At 44.7% G+C, this 19,681-nt stretch overlaps 1 protein-coding gene across 2 annotated transcripts in view; it reads left to right on the top strand.

Moving 5' to 3' along the window:
* The window catches only part of LOC132405058 (complexin-1), a 166,454-nt gene that overhangs the window by 97,237 nt on the left and 49,536 nt on the right, over window positions 1–19,681 (top strand). For both annotated transcript variants that reach the window (XM_059989787.1, XM_059989786.1), the window contains one exon: window positions 18,978–19,091. In XM_059989787.1, coding sequence (XP_059845770.1) covers window positions 19,061–19,091 — 31 coding nt within the window. In that variant the 5' untranslated portion in view covers window positions 18,978–19,060. The remainder of the gene's footprint in view (window positions 1–18,977; window positions 19,092–19,681) is intronic.

Below are 19,681 nucleotides of genomic sequence, written 5' to 3' on the forward strand. Positions count from 1 at the left end.
GACCCGAAGTGCTCCCCAACACATACATCTGTCAGCTGACCTATCGCATTCCCTAACAGGAGATCCAACACTGCCCCATCTCTAGTCGGTACTTCTATGTATTGTTGCAAAAAACTATCCTGCACACATTTCACAAACTCTAAACCATCCAGCCCTTTTACAGAATGAGCTTCCCAGTCTACGTGTAGAAAATTAAAATCTCCCACAATCACCACCTTGTGTTTACTACAAATATCTGCTATCTCCTTACACATTTGCTCATATGGTAAACAGAATCTGCAGACTTACAGATGACACCAAGACTGTGGCTAAGTACAGCTCCAACACCATATACAGGTTTGCTGATGACACCACTGTTGTGGACTGTATCAAAGGGGGTGATGAATCAGCGTACAGGAGGGAAATGGAAAACTTGGCTGAATGGTATAATAACAACAACCTCTCACTCAATGTCAATAAGACCAAGGAAGTGATTGTAGACTTCAGGAGAGGGAAACCAGAGGTCCATGCACCAGTAATCTTCGCAGGATCAGAGGTGGAGAGGGTCAGTAACTTTAAATTTTTGGATGTCACTGTCTCAGAGGACCTGTCTTGGACCCATCGTATAAATATTATTGCGAAGAAAGCATGGCAGCGCCTCTACCTCCTCAGGAGTCTGCAGAGATTTGGCATGTCATTGAAAACTTTAGCAAACTTCTGTAGATGTGTGCTGGAAAGTGTGCTGACTGGCTGCATTACAGCCTGGTATGGGAGCACCAATGCTTTTGAGCGGAAAATCCTACAGAATGTAGTGGATTCAGCTCAGTACTCATGGGTAAAAACCTTCTCAACCATTGAGCACATCTACATGAAACATTACCGTAGAATAGCAGCATCCATCATCAAAGATCCTCACTACACAGTCCATGCTCTTTTCTCATTGCTGCCATCAAGTAGAAGGTATCGGTATCTCAGGGCTCACAACATCAGGTTCAAGAACAGTTACTACCCCTCAACCATAAGGCTGTTGAACAAAAGGGAAAACTACACTCATTTAAGGACTCTGTTACATTGTTATTTCATCCTTGTTATTTAGTTATTTATTTAGAGCTTCATTTACACAGTTTGTTTACAGTTTATAATTCCTGATGTTTACAGGTACTGTTCTATAGACTTGGTAAGTATGCTCACAGGAAAAAGAAATCTCAAGGTTGCATATGGTGACACGTATGTGTAACACTTACCCAACAGGCTGGTATATGTTTAGGGGAAAAGGAGATCCAGCCACATACCAATCCCACCTCCCGTATACGCAGTGGCTGTGGGAATCAAGGTTATGCCGCGCGTACACACACAATATCAAACTCACACCAGATACCGTTACGGAATACACTTTAAAGAGTTTACTAAAACTAAAAGAGTACTAGACAATACAATATACATGAAAGAAAAGAAAAAGCAAAAGGTGCCAAACTTATCAAAGTCCAAACCACTTCGTGCACAATCGTTGGAGCTCAATTATTGAAGTCTTCTGGCCACCATTCGACCCCCTCCGAACTCCTCGACTTGCAACTCAGGACCATCCGAAGTGGTCAACCAAACACATCTATCTTCGTCTCCTCTCCTCGGCGTACCTCCTAGCCTCGGACCCCCGCTTGAGGTCCGTTCCTCGCCCAGTTTACAGAATCACGTCCTCTCTCTCTCTCTCACCCCCTCGTGCTGATCTCCCAAAAGCCCGCCAACAATAGTTTACAGACTCAGAAGAAAGAACAACATTAATCCCAATTGGTTAACAAAGGAATACAATTCTCCTTATCAGTAAGTTTTAACCCAAATAAGCTTCCAGCACTAGCAACAAAAAAACATTCCTACTTTTAACAAAACAAAGAAGCCATTCTGAATAACATACACAGTAACAAATGAAAAAGAAGATACCCCCTTTACACTTGTATCTGATAATATATTTTACCTTGAACTTTAAACTTTGAACTTTGAGATTGGGGTGTAGTGGACAGTGAGGAAGGCTAACAACGCTTGCAGCATGACCTGGACAAGCTGGAAAAATGGCTGATGGAAGGCGGCTTAGTTTACAACCTCTTACAGTCTCTTGTGACACTGCGCTTTGGAACCTCCATACCAGTAAGTGATGCAACCAGTCAGAATGCTCCAGAGAAATTTGCAAGAGCCTTTGGAGACTGGAGTTGATTCTGAACATGACCTCATGGCTAGATTTAACCTCATAATTTCTCACAATAGGTGAGTGTGCTGTCGGGCAATAGTGATGAAATAGCTCACGCAGCTCTTCATGGGCACTGGCGTGATTTGGTGCCCTTTTGAAGCAGGTGTGAACCTCTGACTGCAGCAGTGAGTGATTGAAAATGTTCTAGTGTACTCCAGCCAGTTGGTTGACACAGGTTTTCGGAGCCCTACTTGGTACACCAAAGGGCACTGACGCCTGCGAGGAAGAATGTTCTGACATATTCTAAGGGATAATAGAGTATGATTATAAGTTCAGCTTTATTTGTCACATGTACATTGAAACATACACTGAAATGTGTCATTTCTGCCAAATCAAATCAACGAGGATCATGTTGGGTACCCAAAGGTATTGCCATGCTTCTGGCACTAACTGAGCATGCCCACAACTTACTAACCCTAACCATACATCTTTGGAATGTGGGAAGAAGATCATAAGACCATAAGAAATAGAAGCAGAATTAGTTCATTTGGTCCATCGAGTCTGCTCCACCATTCAATCATGTTTGATCCTTTTTCTTCTATCTCCTCCTCAACCTCTGTTCCCGGCCTAAATTCAAGTGAGTACAGATCCAGGGCCATCAAACGTTTCTTGTATGATAACCCTTTCATTCCTGGAATCATCCTTGTGAACCTCCTCTGAACCCTCTTCAATGCCAGCACATCTTTTCTAAGATGAGGGGCCCAAAACTGTTCACAGTACTCAAGGTGAGGCTAGTGCTCACCAGTGCCTTATAATGCCTCAGCATCACATCCTCGCTCTTTTTATTCTAGACCTCTTGAAATGAATGCTAACATTGCATTTGCCTTCCTCACCACCGACTCAACCTACAAGTTTACCTTCAGGGTGTTCTGCACGAGGACTCCCAAGTCTCTCTGCATCTCAGATTCATGGATTTTCTCCCCATTTAGAAAATAGTCTGCACATTTATTTCTACTACTAAAGTGTATGACCATGCAATTTACATCATTGTATTTAATTTGCCACTCTCTTGCCCATTCTCCTAATCTGTCTCAGTCCTTCTGCAGCCTACCTGTTTCCTCAACACTACCTGCCCCTCCACCAATCTTCATATATCTGCAAATTTGGCAACAAAGCCATCTATTCATTATCTAAACCATTGATATACAGCATGAAAAGAAGTGGTCCCAACATCGAACCCCATGGAACACCACTAGTCACTGGCAGCCAACCATAAAAGGATCATTTTATTCCCACTCACTGCTTCCTACCAATCAGCCAATGCTCTAACCATGTTAGTAACTTTCCTGTAATACCATGAGCTCCTAACTTGGTAAGCAGCCTCATGTGTGTCACCTTGTCAAAGGCTTTCTGAAAGTCTAAATATACAACATCCACTGCATCTCCTTTATCTATCCTATTTGTAATCCCCTCAAAGAATTCCAATAGGTTCATCAGGCAGGATTTCCCATGAAGTAAACCATGCTGACTTTATCCTATCTTGTCATGTGACACTAAGTACTCCATCATCTCATCCTTAACAATTGACTCTAACATCCTCCCAACTAGTGAGGTCAGACTTCCTGGTCTATAATTTTTTTTCTCTTGCCCTCTTCCTTTCTTAGAGTGGAGTGACATTTGCAATTTTCCTGTCTTTCTGACACCATGCCAGACTCCAGAGATTTTTGAAAGATAATTTCTAATGCCTCCACAATCTCTAATGCCACCTCTTTCAGAACCCTAGGGTGCAGTTCATCTGGTCTGGGTGACTTATGTACCTTTAGATCTTCCAGCTTTTTGAACACCTTCTCTCTTGTAACAGTAATTGCACTCTTCCTTCGCATACTACAACATCAGGCATACTGCTAGTTTCTCCCACAGTGAAGACTGATGCAAGTTCATCAGCCATCTCCTTGTCCCCCGTTATTATTTCTCCTGCCTTATTTTCTAATGGTCCTATATCCACTCTCATTTCTCTTTTAATTTTAACATACTTGAAAAAGCTTTTACTATCCACTTTGGTATTATTTGCTAGTTTGCTTTTATATTTCATCTTTTCCCTTCTAATGATTTTTTTAGTTGCTCTCTGTAGGTTTTTAAAAACATCCCAATCTTCCAGCTTTCCACTAATTTTTGCTTTGTTGTATGCCCTTTCTTTTACTTTTACAATAGCTTTGAATCCCTTGTCAGCCATTGTTGTACTATTTTACCATTTGAGTATTTCCTCATTTTTGGAATACACATGTCCTGCACCTTCCTCATTTTTCCCAGAAACACACACCATTGCTGCTCTGCTGACATCTCTGCCAGCAGTTCCTTCCAATTTACTTTGGCCAACTCCTCTCTCATACTGCTGTAATTTCCCTTACTCCACTGAAATACCGCTACATCAGACTTTACTTTCTCCCTATCAAATTTCAAGTTGAACTCAATCATATTGTGATCACTGTCTCCTAAGGGTTTTTTTTTAGCTTAAGCTCCCTAATCACCTTCAGTTCATTACATAACACTGAATCCAGTATAGCTGATCTCCTCGTAGGCTCAACGACAAACTGCTCTAAAAAGCTATCTCTTTGGCATTCAACAAACTCACTCTCTTGAGATCCATTTCCAACCTGATTTTCCCACTCAACCTGCATCTTAAAATTTCCAATGACTACCATAACATTACCCTCCGAGCTACTGTTGGCAGGCCTGTATATAACTGTTGTCAATGTCCTTTTACCCTTGCAGTTTCTTAATTCAACCCAGAAGGATTCAACATCTTCCAATCCTAGGTCACATCTTTCTACTGATTTGATTCCATTCTTTACCAGTACAGCCACAGCACCTTCTGCCTACCTTCCTATCCGTCCAATATAACGTGTAACCTTGGACATTCAGCTGCCAACTACAACCATCCTTCAGCCACGATTCAGTGATGGCCACAACATCGTACCTTACAATCTGTAGAAGTGCAACAAGATCACCCACCTTATTTCTTATACTCCATGCATTTAGATACAACACATTGAGCACCATATTTGCTGTCCTTTCTGCTTTGCATCTCTAATGTTTTGATACTCAGCCTGTTGGCTGCAACTAAGTCCATTCCTGCCCTTCCTGACTGCATGTTATCTTTACTTTTTTTCTATCTGCCCTTTACACTGGTTCCCAACAGCTCTGACAAACCTGCCCATGAAAATATTGGACCCCTCGGGTTCAGGTGCAACCCTTAACTTTTGAACAGGTCATACCTTCCCCCAGAAGAGACCCCAATGATCCAAGAACCTGAAGCCCTGCCCTCTGCACCAGTTCCTCAGCCATGCATTTATCTGCCAAATTATCCTGTTTCTACCCTCACTGGCACGTGGCACAGGCAGCAATCCTGAAATTACTACCCAGTGGTGGGGGGGGGGGGGTGCCCTGCTTCTCAGCTTTCTACCTAGCTCTCTAAATTCTCTTTTCGGGATATCATTGCTTTTCCTTCCTATGTCATTGGTACCAATACATACCAAGACATCTGGCTGCTCCCCCTCCCTCTCCAAAATGTTGTGGACATGATCTGAAACATCCCTGACCCTGGCACCTGGGAGGCAGCATAACATCCGGGTGTCCCGTTCACATCCACAGAATCTCCTGCTGGTCCCCGCACTATTGAGTCCCCTGTCACTACCGCTCCCTTCTTCTCTCTCTTTTCCTTCTGCACCACAGAACCATGGTCAGTGCCTGTAACCCGGTCTCCGTGGCATTCTCCTGGGAGGTCATCCCCCACAAAAGTATTCAAAGCAGTATACCTGTTTTGAGGGGAATGGCCACAGGGGTGTTCTGCTCTAACTGCCTATTTCCATTTCTCCTGATGGTCACCCAGCCTCTCACCTCCTGCAACTTTGGGGTGACTACTCCCCTGTAACTCTGATCGATGATCTCCTCACTCTCCCATACAAACCGAAGGTCATCCATTTGCTGCTCCAGATCCCTAACATGGTCTTCAAAGAGCCAGAGCACCCAGAGGAAATTCACGTGGTGACAAGGAGAACATACAAACTCCTTGCAGACAACAGTGGGAATTGAACCCTGATCTTTTAACTGGCGATATAATACCATTACGCTAACCGTTTCACTGACGTGGCACCCATGCTTGGCATGGGTACATGCCAAGAGGCAGCTTCCTCTTAGTGGAGTCTCCAAAGTTAGTGGCTGCATTCTCCAATGGGAGAGGGTCAGTTGTTTAGGGGTGAAGTGAGGAGAACTCTCTTCTCTCAGAGGCTAACCAATCTGTGGAAAGTTCTTATCAGGAAAATTGTGGCAAATCATATGGCAGCTAAGATGCATGTATCTTATGACACTAAAGAAAGCGAGGGAGATGGAAATTGTTGGGTCAGGGGTCTGCCTCTGTACTGAATGTTTGAGGTTGTTCGAGGACCTCCACATCACCTTGACTGTGCACAAAGCCTGATGCAATCCACCAGCTCAGTATTTGTTGATCACATTGCGGAGCCTGGCTGTGGAGAAAGCTGCAGATGAACATTGATTCTGTGCCAACAGAATATAAAAATATAGAACCCGCACTGTCCCGGGTCACTCAGCAGTTTGAAATATCTCGGTTGGAAGAATTTCATCATTTAGCATATCAAAAATCAATCTGAGTTCTAGTTCTGGAGTTCAAGTTCAAGTTTAATTGTCACTCAACTGTACCTATGGTTACAGCCAAATGAAACGGCGTTCCTCCGGGGCCAAGGTGCAAACACAGACTAACATTCATACACAGCACATAAAATTTTGATAGCAGAAAAACATACTGTTACAAAGAAATAAAATAATAATGATATAACCCAAGTCCCTGAGTGTCACGGCCTATAGATTGATGTCGCACAAATGTTGTCCTGGAACCATGTTTCTGGAAGAGCAAACAAAAGGCGATTCCTCATTTCACGCAGTGCAGCATGCAGACATGGAATTGAATTGAGTTGACTTTCCTTCCTGTGAAGAATTACATCCTTCACAGACTTGAGGAGTAAAAATCTTTATATTATGTCTCCATCTGAATGTGCAATGTTCAAATTATTTTAATTTGTAATAAAGAGTATGTAACATAAAATATACAACAGGGCAGTCAATAGCTTAGAAATGCAATTGTGTCAGCGTAAATTAATCAGTTTGATGGCCTGGTGGAAGAAGCTGTCCTGGAACCTACTGGTCCTGGCTTTAATGCTATGGTACTGTTTTTCAGATTGTAGCAGCTGGAACAGTTTATGGTTGGGGTGACTCAGGTCCAAAATAATCCTTCCAAGCCCTTTTTACACACCTGTCCTTGTAAATGTCATGAATAGTGGGAAGTTCACATCTGCAGATGAACTGGGCTGTCCGCACCACTCCCTGCAGAGTCCTGAGATTGAAAGAAGTATAATTCCCATACCAAGCAGTGATGCAGCCAGTCAGGATGCTCTCAATTGTGCCACTGTAGAAAGTTCTTAGCAATTGGAAACTCATGCCAAACCTCGTCAACTGTCTGAGGTGAAAGAGGCACTGTTGTGCTTTTTTCACCACACAGCCGGTATGTACAGACCACATGAGCTCCTTGGTGATGTGGATGCTGAGGAACTTAAAGCTATTTACCCTCTCAAACCCAGATCCATTGATGCCAATAGGGGTTAGCCCATCTTCATTCCAGCTCCTTTGTTCTTGCGACATTGAGGGAGAGGTTGTTTTCTTGACACCACTGTGTCAGGGTGATGACTTCTTCCCTGTAAGCCAACACGACGAAATCTGAAGATGCTGGAAATTCAAGCAACACAGACAAAATGCTGGTGGAATGCAGCAGGCCAGGCAGCATCTATAGGGAGAAGCGCTGTCGACGTTTCGGGCCGAGACCCTTCATCAGGACTAACTAAAAGGAAAGATAGTAAGAGATTTGAAAGTAGGAGGGGGAGGGGAAAGTGCAAAATGATAGGAGAAGACTGGAAGGGGTGGGGTGAAGCTGAGATCCGGAAAGGTGATTGGCAAAAGGGATACAGAGCTGGAGAAGGGAAAGGATCATGGGACGGGAGGCCTAGGGAGAAAGAAAGGAGGAGGGGAGCACCAGAGGGAGATGGATAGGCAGAGTGATGGGCAGAGAGAGAAAGAAAAAAAAGGAAGGGGGGAAAAACAAAAAAAACTAAATATATCGGATGGGGTAAGAAGGGGAGGAGGGGCATTAACAGAAGTTAGAGAAGTCAATGTTCATGCCATCAGGTTGGAGGCTACCCAGCCAGTATATAAGGTGTTGTTCCTCCAACCTGAGTGTGGCTTCATCTTGACAGTAAAGGAGGCCATGGATAGACATATCAGAATGGGAATGGGACGTGGAATTAAAATGTGTGGCCACTGGGAGATCCTGCTTTCTCTGGCAGACAGAGCGTAGGTGTTCAGCGAAACGGTTTCCCAGTCTGCATCGGGTCTTACCAATATATAAAAGGCCACACCGGGAGCACAGGACGCAGTATATCACACCAGCCAACTCACAGGTGAAGTGTCGCCTCACCTGGCAGGACTGTCTGGGGTCCTGAATGGTGGTGAGGGAGGAAGTGTAAGGGCAGGTGTAGCACTTGTTCCGCTTACAAGGATAAGTGCCAGGAGGGAGATTGGTGGGAAGGGATGGGGGGACTGAATGGACAAGGGAGTCGCATTGGGAACGATCCCTGTGGAAAGCAGAAAGAGGGGGGAGGGAAAGAAGTGCTTCGTAGTGGGAGCCGCCCCACCCCACCAGCCTCCGGATCCAACGTATAATTCTCCGTAACTTCCGCCACCTCCAACAGGATCCCACTACCAAGCACATTGTGGTGAACTATGTGCCTGTCGGGACACGCCCCTGCTGACTGCTCCTGTGGCTCCTCCCACAGGCCCCTGTATAAAGGAGGTCTGAGGCCTGACGCTCGGCCTCAGTCTCCAGGACATTGTATGATAGACACTCACTCCTGGTTCCTTCTTCCAGTCAATAAAAGCCGATATCTCACCTTACGTCTCAGTGTGAGTTATTGATGGTGCATCACACATCTTTCCCTCCCCCCCCTTTCTGCTTTCCGCAGGGAACGCTCCCTACGCGACTCCCTTGTCTATTCATTCCCCCCATCCCTTCCCACCGAGAAAGCTGGATCTCCCAGTGGCCACACATTTTAATTCTACGTCCCATTCCCATTCTGATATTATCTATGGCCTCCTCTACTGTCAAGATGAAGCCACACTCAGGTTGGAGGAACAACACCTTATATACCAGCTGGGTAGCCTCCAACACAGGGACCCCTGTGTTGAGGGTCAGAGGGGCAGAGGTGAGGGAGCTCACTCTTACCATCTGCCAGCGATCTGACAGGAAGTCCAGGATCCAGCTACACAAGGCAGGGTGAAGGCCAAGGTCTGAGCTTCTTGTTGAGCCTAGAGGGAATTATGGTGTTGAATGTTGAACTGTCGTCCAAGAACAGCATTCTCACATTGGCATCCTTCTTTTCCAGATGTGTAAGGATGGTATGTAGAGCTGTGGCTATTGTGTCAACTGTCAATTGGTTGTGTCAGTAGGTGAATTGTAGGGGGTCCAGTTTGGGTGGTAGCATACTGCAGATATAATCTTTGACCAGCCTCTCAAAGCATTTGCTTATTATTGAGGTGAGTGTGACAGGACACCAGTCATTCAGGCATGTTACCTCGATCTTTTTAGGTACAGGGATAATGATGGATGTTTCGAAGCAGGAGGGCACTCTACACTGGGAGAGGGAGAGATTAAGAATATGTGTAAACACACCTGCCAGTTGTGCCGCGCACATCCTGAGTACTTGCCCTGGGATACCATTCGGTCCCGCAGCCTTGCGACTGTCCACCCGTTGGAAACACCTGTGTACTTCAGCCTCAGAGTTGACCAAGCTGCTGGTCACATCACCTGCAGATCTCCTCAGGGGCTCAGTATTGGTGACATCGAATCGAGCATAAAAAAGATTGAGCTCATCTAAGAGAGAGGCAGCAATGTTGGCAGCATGACTGCATTTAGCTTTGAAGTCCGCGATGGTGTGCAGACCTTGCTGTAAGCTACATGTGTTGTTAGTGGAGAGTTGTGTCTGGATCTTGTCGCTCCATTGTCATTCAACTGCATGCAAGTGTAGTCCTCCTACACTTTGATGGAAGAACCAGCCCCCAACCCAGTGCAGAATTGAGTAGCACACAGACAGCTCCAGCATCTCCTTCCCCAGGGTCCGCAAAAGACAGCGCTGAGGCCTGGTAACTGGCCCTCAACAATCACAGGGTAATTAAAATACTCAGCGAGCCAGGTAGTCTATGGTCATAGAGCAGTACAGCCTGGGGACAGCCCTTCAGCCCATCTCCAATGTGCTTATCTGTACCCATCCCACCGGTCGGTATTAATTCCAAATCTCTGTGCTCTCTTCAGTGAGGTACCTGTCCATTTGCCTCTTAGATTTCGTAACTGTTCTCCCTTGCTTTCCCTACACTCAAGGAGACACTAATCAGTCTATTGATACTTTTCTATCTTCATTCTTTGTAGAACTGGTATGCTCCAGAATACCTGTGTCCCAGCCCCTGAGTTCACTACCCCCTACTGTCTTTCTCCAAGTCAAAGTATTCACTTAAAACCTGATCCATTTCCTTTGAGTCCGCACATACATCATCACAAGTCTGACACCCAGGAGTCAACAAGCCCTCTGCTTCAGGATCCTCAACTTGCTGAGCAACAGACACATTTGGGAGGGATAATCAGCCCGATTATTCTCAAAATTGGTTCTCCACAAGGTTGTGTCCTCGGCCCCCTACTTTATTCCCCCTCAGCCCCTACCCTACTCTCCCTCGGCCCCCTGCCCTACTCTCCCTCAGTCTCCTATCCTACTCCCCCTTGGCCGCCTACTTTATTCCCTCTCAGCCCCTACCCTACTCTACTCCACCACTACTTTACTCCCCCTTGACCTCCTACCCTACTCCACCTCAGCCCCTACTCTACTCCTCCTCGGCCCCTATCTACTCCCCCTTGACTCCTAATCTACTCCCCCTCAGCCCCTATTCTACTCCCCCTCGGCCCTACTCTACTCCCCTTCGGCACCTACTCTTCTCCCTGCACTCACGACTGTGAGGCCAAATTCTACTCGAACTTCATCTGTTAGTTTGCAGATGACACCACGTAGTGGGCCATATCTCATTTAATGGAGAGTTGGAGTACAGAAAGGAGATCGAGAGCTTAGTGGCACAGTGTCCTAATGATAACCTTTTCCCTCAATGGAATAAAACTAAAGAGCTGCTGACTGATCTCAGTGGGGAGGGGTACACACTCTCCTGTCTACATCAATCATGTTCCGGTTGACAGTCTCACGTCCGTAGCACTGAACTTCACCAACAGACTGTGCCAGTCCAGCTATAAGACATAGGAGCAGAACTACTGACCCTGAGGAACACCACTAGTCACCAGCAGTGAACCAGAAAAGGCCTCCTTTATTCCCACTCACCTTCTCCTGCCTGTCAGCCATTCCTCTATCCATGCAAAACAGCCTTATGTATGGCACCTTATCAAATGCCTTCTGAAAATCCAAGTCAATGACATCCACTGCCTCTCCTTTGTCCACTCTGCTTGTTATTTCTTTGAAGAATTCTAACAGATTTGTCAGGCAACATTACCCTTTACAGAAACCATGCTGATTTTGACTTATTTTATCATTAGTGTCCAAGTATCTCGAAACCTCATCGTTAATAATAGAGTCCAACACTTTCCCAAACACTGAGGTTAGGCTAACTGCCCTATAATTTCCTTTCTTTTGCCTCCCTCCCTTCTTAAAGAGTGGGGTGACATTTGCAATTTTCCAGGCCTCCAGGACTATGTCAGAATCAAGTGATTCTTGACAGGTCATGACCAATGCATCTGTTATCTCTTCAGCAACCTCTCTCAGGACTTTGGGATGTAGTCCATCTGGCCCAGGTGACTTATCCACCTTAAGACCTTTGAGTTTGCCTTGCACTTTTTCCTTTGTAATAGCAAAAGCAGTCACTCCTGCTCCCTGACACTCACAGACTTCTGGCACACTGCTAGTGTCTTCCATGGACACAAAAGCTCACTAACACCTCCGATTCCTCAGAAGGCTGAAGAAATTTGTCATGTTCCTGTCAACCCTTACTAATTTTATTGGTGCACCATGGAAAGCATCCTATCTGGATGGATCACAGCTTGGAATGGAAAATGCTCTGCAAGGAACTGCAGAGAGTTGTGAACACAGCTCAGCACATCATGGAAACCAGCCTCCTCACCATGTCTATGCTTCTTGCCGCCTCAGTAAAGTATAATCAAAGACCCTTGACATTCTCTCTTTTTCCCCCTCCCATCAGGCAGAGATGCAAAAACTTGAAAGCACAGCCCACCTGGTTCAGGACTGCTTCTAACCTGCTGTTGTAATAATATTGGACGGTTTGGTGGAGATTAGAAGAATGAGGGGAGATCTCATTGAAAACTATCATATGTTGAAAGGATTGGAGAGAGTGGATGAGGAGAGGATGTTTTGTTTAGTGGGGGAGTCTAGGACCAGCTTCAGAATTGGGAGACAACCATTTAGAACAGAGGTGAGGAAAAATTTCTTCAGCCAAAGGGTGGTGAATCTGTGGAATTCATTGCCACAGACAGCTGTGCAGGCAAAGCTATTTGGTGTATTTAAAGTAGAGATTGATAGGTTCTTAATTAATCAAAGTGTCAAAGGTTACAGAGAGAAGGCAGAAGAATGGGATTGAGAGGGGTGATGGAGTAGCGGAGCAGACTTAGTAGGCCAAATGGCCTTTTTCTGTTCCTATGCCTTAGGTGGACCTCACAGTCTACCTTGATATGATCTGCACCTTATTGTCTACCTGCACTGCACTTCCTCTGTAGCTGTTACACTTCATTCTATAATGTTATTGTTTTACCTTGTTCTATCTCAATGCACTGTGTAATGATCTGATCTGTACAAACAGTCTGCAAGACAAGTTTTTCATTGTACTTTGGTACATGTGACAATAATAAACCAATTCCGATTCCAATTCCCTTGCCAATCTTTTATTCTTATTTTTGTAGTTTCTTATTTATCTAGAGGTACACTGTGGAACAGGCCCTCCCACCCCAACAAACCACACCATCTAGGAACCACCAAGTTAACCTCAGTCTAATTACAGGACCTTTTACAATGACCAATAACCTACTGACCGGTACGTCTTTGGACTAGGAGAGGGACCCACACAGTCACGGGGGAACGTACAAACAGATGGCACCAGAAACAAAGAAACAGAAAACCTACAGCACAATACAGGCCCTTTGACCCACAAAGCTGTGCCGAACATGTCGCTACCTTAGAACTACCTAGGCTTTACCCGAATTGAACTCTGAACTCTAAACTCCAACACCCGGAGCCATAATAGTGTCACACTAAATGCTACAGTACAGTAGCACCCCAACTTTCTTATAGAGTCTTTAAAGATTTTCCTTTATCACATATGATTGCTTCTTATTCCCTCCTGACTTCCTTCATAAGTGTAATCCTCATCTCTTTCACACTTCAAGGAGTTCATGATCTCTACTGTTTACACCTAACGTATACCTCCATCTTTTTCCCTTACCTATCTCTTAATATCCCAAGGTCTACCAATGTGACAGCTTACCCCTCCATGCCCTGACCAATCAAGAATCTATCAACCTCTGCCTTAAATATATGTAAAGACTTGGCCCCCACAGATGTCTGTGACAACGGATTCCACAGATTCACCACTCTCTGGCTAAAGAAATTCCTCCTTATCTCCATTCTAAAAGGACGCTCCTCTATTCTGAGGCTTTCCACCATTCAATAGATTTCAATTTGGTCACCTCTCATTCGTCTGAATTCTAGTGAATAAAGGCCCAGAGCCATCAAACATTCCTCATATGACAAGCTATTCAGTCCTGGAATAATTTTCATGAACCTCCTTTGAACCCTCCCCAGTTTCAGCACATCCTTTCTCAGACAATGTTCACAATACCCCAAGTGAGGCGTCACCAGTGCTTTATAAAGTATCAACATTACATCCTTGCTTTTATATCCTAGTCCTCTTAAAATAGAACCATAGAACACTACAGCACAGTACAGGCCCTTCAGCCCTTCATGTTGTGCTGACCCATATAATCCTTTTAAAAAAAAGTACTAAACCCACACTACCCCATAACCCTCCTTTTTTCTTTCATCCATGTGCCTGTCCAAGAGGCTCTTAAATACCCCTAATGTTTGAGCCTCCACCACCATACCTGGCAAGTCATTCCAGTCACTCACAACCCTCTGTATAAAAAATTTACCCCTGATGTCTCCCCTAAACTTCCCTCCCTTAATTTTGCCCTCTGATGTTTGCTATTGGTGCCCTGGGAAAAAGGTACTGCTATCCACCCTATCTATGCCTCTCATAATCCTGTAGACCTCTATTAAGTCACCTCTCATTCTTCTGCGCTCCAAAGAGAAAAGTCCCAGCTCTGCTAACTTTGCTTCATGTGACTTGTTCGCCAAACCAGGCAACATCCTGGTAAATCTCCTCTGCACCCTCTCCATAGCTTCCACATCCTTCCTATAATGAGGTGACCAGAATTGAACACAATACTCTAAGTGTGGTCTCACCAGAGATTTGTAGAGTTGCAACATGACCCCTCTACTCTTGAACTCAATCCCCCTGTTAATGAAGCATCCCATTGACCTTCTTAACGACCCTATCAACCTGTGCAGCGACCTTGAGGGATGTATGGATTTGAACCCCAAGGTCCCTTTGTTCATCCACACTCTTAAGTAACTGACCATTAATCCTGTACTCAGTCTTCTGGTTTGTCCTTCCAAAATGCATCACCTCACACTTGTCCAGATTGAACTCCATCTGCTATTTTTCTGCCCAACTCTGCAGCCTGTCTATATCCACTTGTAACCTTCGACCACCTACAGCTCCATCCACAACTCCTCCAATCTTCATGTCATCCGCAAACTTACTCACCTATCAAACTTCTGCCTCTACATCCAGGTCATTCATAAAAATCACAAATAGCAGGGGTTCCAGGACAGATTCCTACGGCACTCCACTAGTCACCGACCTCCAGGCAGAATACTTTCCTTCCACAACTACCCTCTGCTTTCTTCCTTTAAGCCAATTTTTTATCCAAGCAGCCAAGGTTCCACTTATCCCATGCCTCATGACTTTCTGGATGAGTCTCTCATGAGGGACCTTGTCAAATGCTTTGCTAAAGTCCATGTAGACCACATCCACTGCCCTACCCACATCAATTTCTTTTGTTACCTCTTCAAGGAACTCAATCAGGCTTGTGAGGCATGATCTTCCCTTCACAAAGCCATGATGACTATCCATGAGTAGACTTACTTCTCCAAATGCTCATAGATCCTATCCTTAAGAAACCTTTCCAGTAGTTTGCATACCATCGACGTAAGATTCACCGGTCTATAGTTCCCAGGTTTCTCCCTATTACCTTTTTTAAACAAGGGAATTACATTTACCATTCTCCAGTCCTCCAGCACTTCCCCTGCAGCCAAAGAGGCTTCAAAGATCATGGCTAATGCTCCTGCGATCTCTTCTCTCAATTCCCACAACAACCTGGGGTGTATCATATCTGCCCCTAGGGATTTATCAATTTTAATGTTTTTAAGAAGATCCAGCACTTCTTCCTTAATCTCCACATTGTCCAGCACACAGGCCCGCTCTATTTCGACCTCATCCTGATCAAGATCCTTTTCACTTGTGAATACTGAAGCAAAGTATTCATTTAAGACCTCCCCAACCTCCTCTGCCTCCAGGCACATGTTGCCCTCCTTAATCTCACCTAGTCCCACCTACCCGCACTCAGCCCATAACCATCCACCCCTTTCCTGTCCATATACCTATCCAATTTTTATATATTTCTCACAAGCCCCTCCTACTTCCTGCTTCTTATATCTAACATATGCTTCCTTTTTCCTCTTGACTAGTTGCCTCACATGTTTCATCAGCCACAGTTCCCTTTTCCTATCATTTTCTCCTTGCCTCAGTGGGACAAACCTATCCTGAACCCAGATCAAGTGGTCCCTAAACTTCTCCCACATTACTTCTGTGCTTTCCCCTTTGAACACCTGTTTCCAATTTACTCTCGCTAGTTCCTGCCTCATTCCTTCAAAGTTATCCTTTCCCCAGTTAAGCACTTTACCATTTTGTCTGATTTTATCCCTTTCCATAGCTATGCTGAAGCTAAGGGAGTTGTGGTCACTCTCACCAAAATACTCCCCCACCAAGAGGTCTGTCACCTGACCACGTTCATTACCCAGAACTAGATCCAGTATAGCCTCTCCCCTCGTCGGCCGGTCCACATGCTGTGTCAGGAATCCTTCTTGAACACACCTAACAAATTCAGCCCCATCTATCCCCTTTGCACTCAGGAGGTGCCAGTCAATATGACGGAAGTTGAAATCACCCATAACTACTACCCTGTATTTCCTGCACCATTCTAAAATCTGCCTGCTTATCTGCTCCTCAGTGTCCTGAGGGCTATTTGGGGGCTTACAGACTACTCCCAGCACAGTGATTGATCCCTTCCTATTTCTGACTTCCACCCAGACTGACTCCATGGACACTCCTTCTGCAGCGTCCTCCCTTTCTATAGCTGTGATGCTATCCCCGACCAGCAATGCCACTCCCCACCTTTTCTACCTCCCATCCTATTCCTTTTAAAACACCTGAACTCCAGGACCTGCATCATCCAATCCTGCCCTTCTTTCAACCAAGTTTCAGTAACGGCCACAACTTCGTAGTTCCACGTATTAATCCATGCTCTAAGTTCATCCTCCTTGTTCCTAATACTCCTAGCATTGAAATGGACACATTTCAACACCTTTAACTGGCTACAATTATATTCTGTCCCCTGCCTGTCCTTCTTCATCAACTCAGAACTCTTAGCATCATGCCCTTGTCCTTCTACCTTAATCCCTGCACTCACATTCTGATTCCCAACCCCCTGCCAAACTAGTTTAAACCCTCCCCAACAGCTCTTATCAAACCTGCTCACCAGGATATTGGCTCCCCTTGGGATTCAGGTGCAACCCGTCCTTTTTGTACAGGTCACACCCGCCCCAAAAGAGGTCCCAATGATCGATCCAGAAATCTGAATCCCTGCCCCCTGCTCCAATCCCTCAGTCACACATTTATCCTCCACCTCATTCTATTCCTATTCTCACTGTCGCGTGGCACAGGCAGTAATCCCAAGATTACTACCTTTGAGGTTCTGCTTTTCAGTTTCCTTCCTAACTCCCTATTGTCTTCTTTCAGGACCTCTTCCCTTTTCCTTCCTATGTCATTGGTACCAATATGTACCACAACCTCTCGCTGTTCGCCCTCCCACCGCAGGATATCTTGGACACTAACATCACATTTGCCTTCCTCAACCTGCAAATTAACCTTAAGGGAATCCTGCACAGTACTTCTGCGCCTCAGATTTTTAAATTTTCTCTGCATTTAGGAAACAGTCTACCTTCTTATTCTACCAATGTGCATGACCATACACTTCCTGACACTGTATTCCATCTGTCACTTCTTTACCCATTCTCCTATTCTGTCTGTCCATCTGTAGCCTCTCTATTTCCACAAATCTACCTACCCCTCCACCTGTCTTCATGTCATCTGCAAATTTTGCAACAAAGCCATTAATTCCATCATCCAAATCATTGACAAGTGATGTAAAAATAATCGGTCCCAACTCAAACCCCCGTGGAACACCACTAGTCACCAGAAACTAATCAGAAAAGGCTCCCTTTATTCCCACTGTTTGCCTCCTGCCAAACAGCCACTGCTTTATCCATGCTAGAATTTTTCCTGTAATACCATGGGCTCGAAACATGTTAGGCAGCCTCACAAATGGCACCTGTCAAAAGCCTTCTGAAAATCCAAGTACACAACATCAGCTGATTCTCCTGCTTGTTATTTCTTCAAAGATTTCCACAGATATGTCGGGCAAGATTCTCCCTTGAAAAAACTATGCTGACTATGGCCTATTTCATCATATGCCTCCAAGTACCCTGAGACCTCATCCTTAATAATCAACTCCAACATCTTCCCAACCACTGAGGTCAGACTAACTGGCCTATAGTTTCCTTTCTTCTGTCTCTCTCCCTTCTTGAAGAGTGGAGTGACATTTGAGATCTTCCAATCTTCTGGAACCAATACAGAATCTAGTGATTCTTGAAAGATCTTTACTAATACCTCCATGATCTCTTCAGCCACCTCTTTCAGAAATTTGAGGTGTATGCCATCTGGTCCAGGTGACTTATCCACCTTCAGACTTTACAGTTTCCCAAGAAACTTCTCCATAATTATGGTAACTTCACACCCTTCTGCCCCCTAAAGCTCTGGATCTTCCACCATGAAGCAAAATACTTTTTAATTCATCTGCCATTTCCTTGTCCCCTATTACATGTCCTCCAGCACTGTTTTCCAGTGGTCTGATATCTACTCTCGCCTCTCTTTTACACTTTTTGTATCCTCTTTAATATTATTGGCTAGCTTACCCTCATATTCCATCTCTTCCATCTTAATGACTTTTTGTTGTTTTCTATAGGTTTTTAAAAGCTTCCCATTCCTTTAACTTCCCACTAATCTTGGTAAATGCCCTCTGCAACCTCTTTAAAGTTTCCACATCCTTTCTATACTGAGGCAACCAGACCAGAACACAATATTCCAACTATAGTTCCTGTAGATATTAGCCTGCTTAAGCTCAAATGTATTTAAAAAATAATTGCCTCACACTGATGTTAATAGTTTCATTGTGCTCTTTCAGATCATCAGCCTTGAGTAACCATTTCTATGTAACATTCATGTAAGAACTGGAATTGAAGACACAAACGATCACCAGAAGAAATCATGGACTTTGTTATGAAACAGGCTCTGGGAGGTAAGTGAGCACTGGGGTACAGGAATCTGCTCAGGAGTTGTACAACCTCAGAAAAGATATTCAGCAAAAATTGCTGGAAGAGCAACAACAGATTGGAACTGGGTGCAGAACAAAGAATTGAGCATTGAATAATCTGGATGCATAGCATTTGAGTGCAACTCTTTCTTCATGAATAGGCTGCAAGTCTGTCATTGTATCTTGTAGATCATGAATCTATCATTTTCTTGAACACAGTAACAGGAATCAGAGTAGACCACTTGGCTCCTCCAGCCTGCCCTGCCACTCAATATGATCTTATCTGCTTCAGGCCCTAACAACTCAATCAAATTGTTAATCCTTCAGACATGTATCTAGTGTCTCTGAGCTACCTACAATGATCTAACCTCACACCTGCAGGATGTGCAAGGTGTAACTTAGAGCACAGAACAGTACAGTTTAGTACAAGGCCTTAGGCCCTCAATGCCGTTCTGACCTTTTAGCTACTCTAAGATCAATCTAACTCTTCTGTTCTACATAGTCTTTTAGGATGTCATTAGTTTGAACCTGTTCATGTTGAACTAATATGGCAGGGGGATGGGAACCAGTACGAT

The sequence above is a fragment of the Hypanus sabinus genome, chromosome 14 (assembly GCF_030144855.1).
Source record: "Hypanus sabinus isolate sHypSab1 chromosome 14, sHypSab1.hap1, whole genome shotgun sequence".
NCBI classification, from domain to species: Eukaryota; Metazoa; Chordata; class Chondrichthyes; order Myliobatiformes; family Dasyatidae; genus Hypanus; species Hypanus sabinus.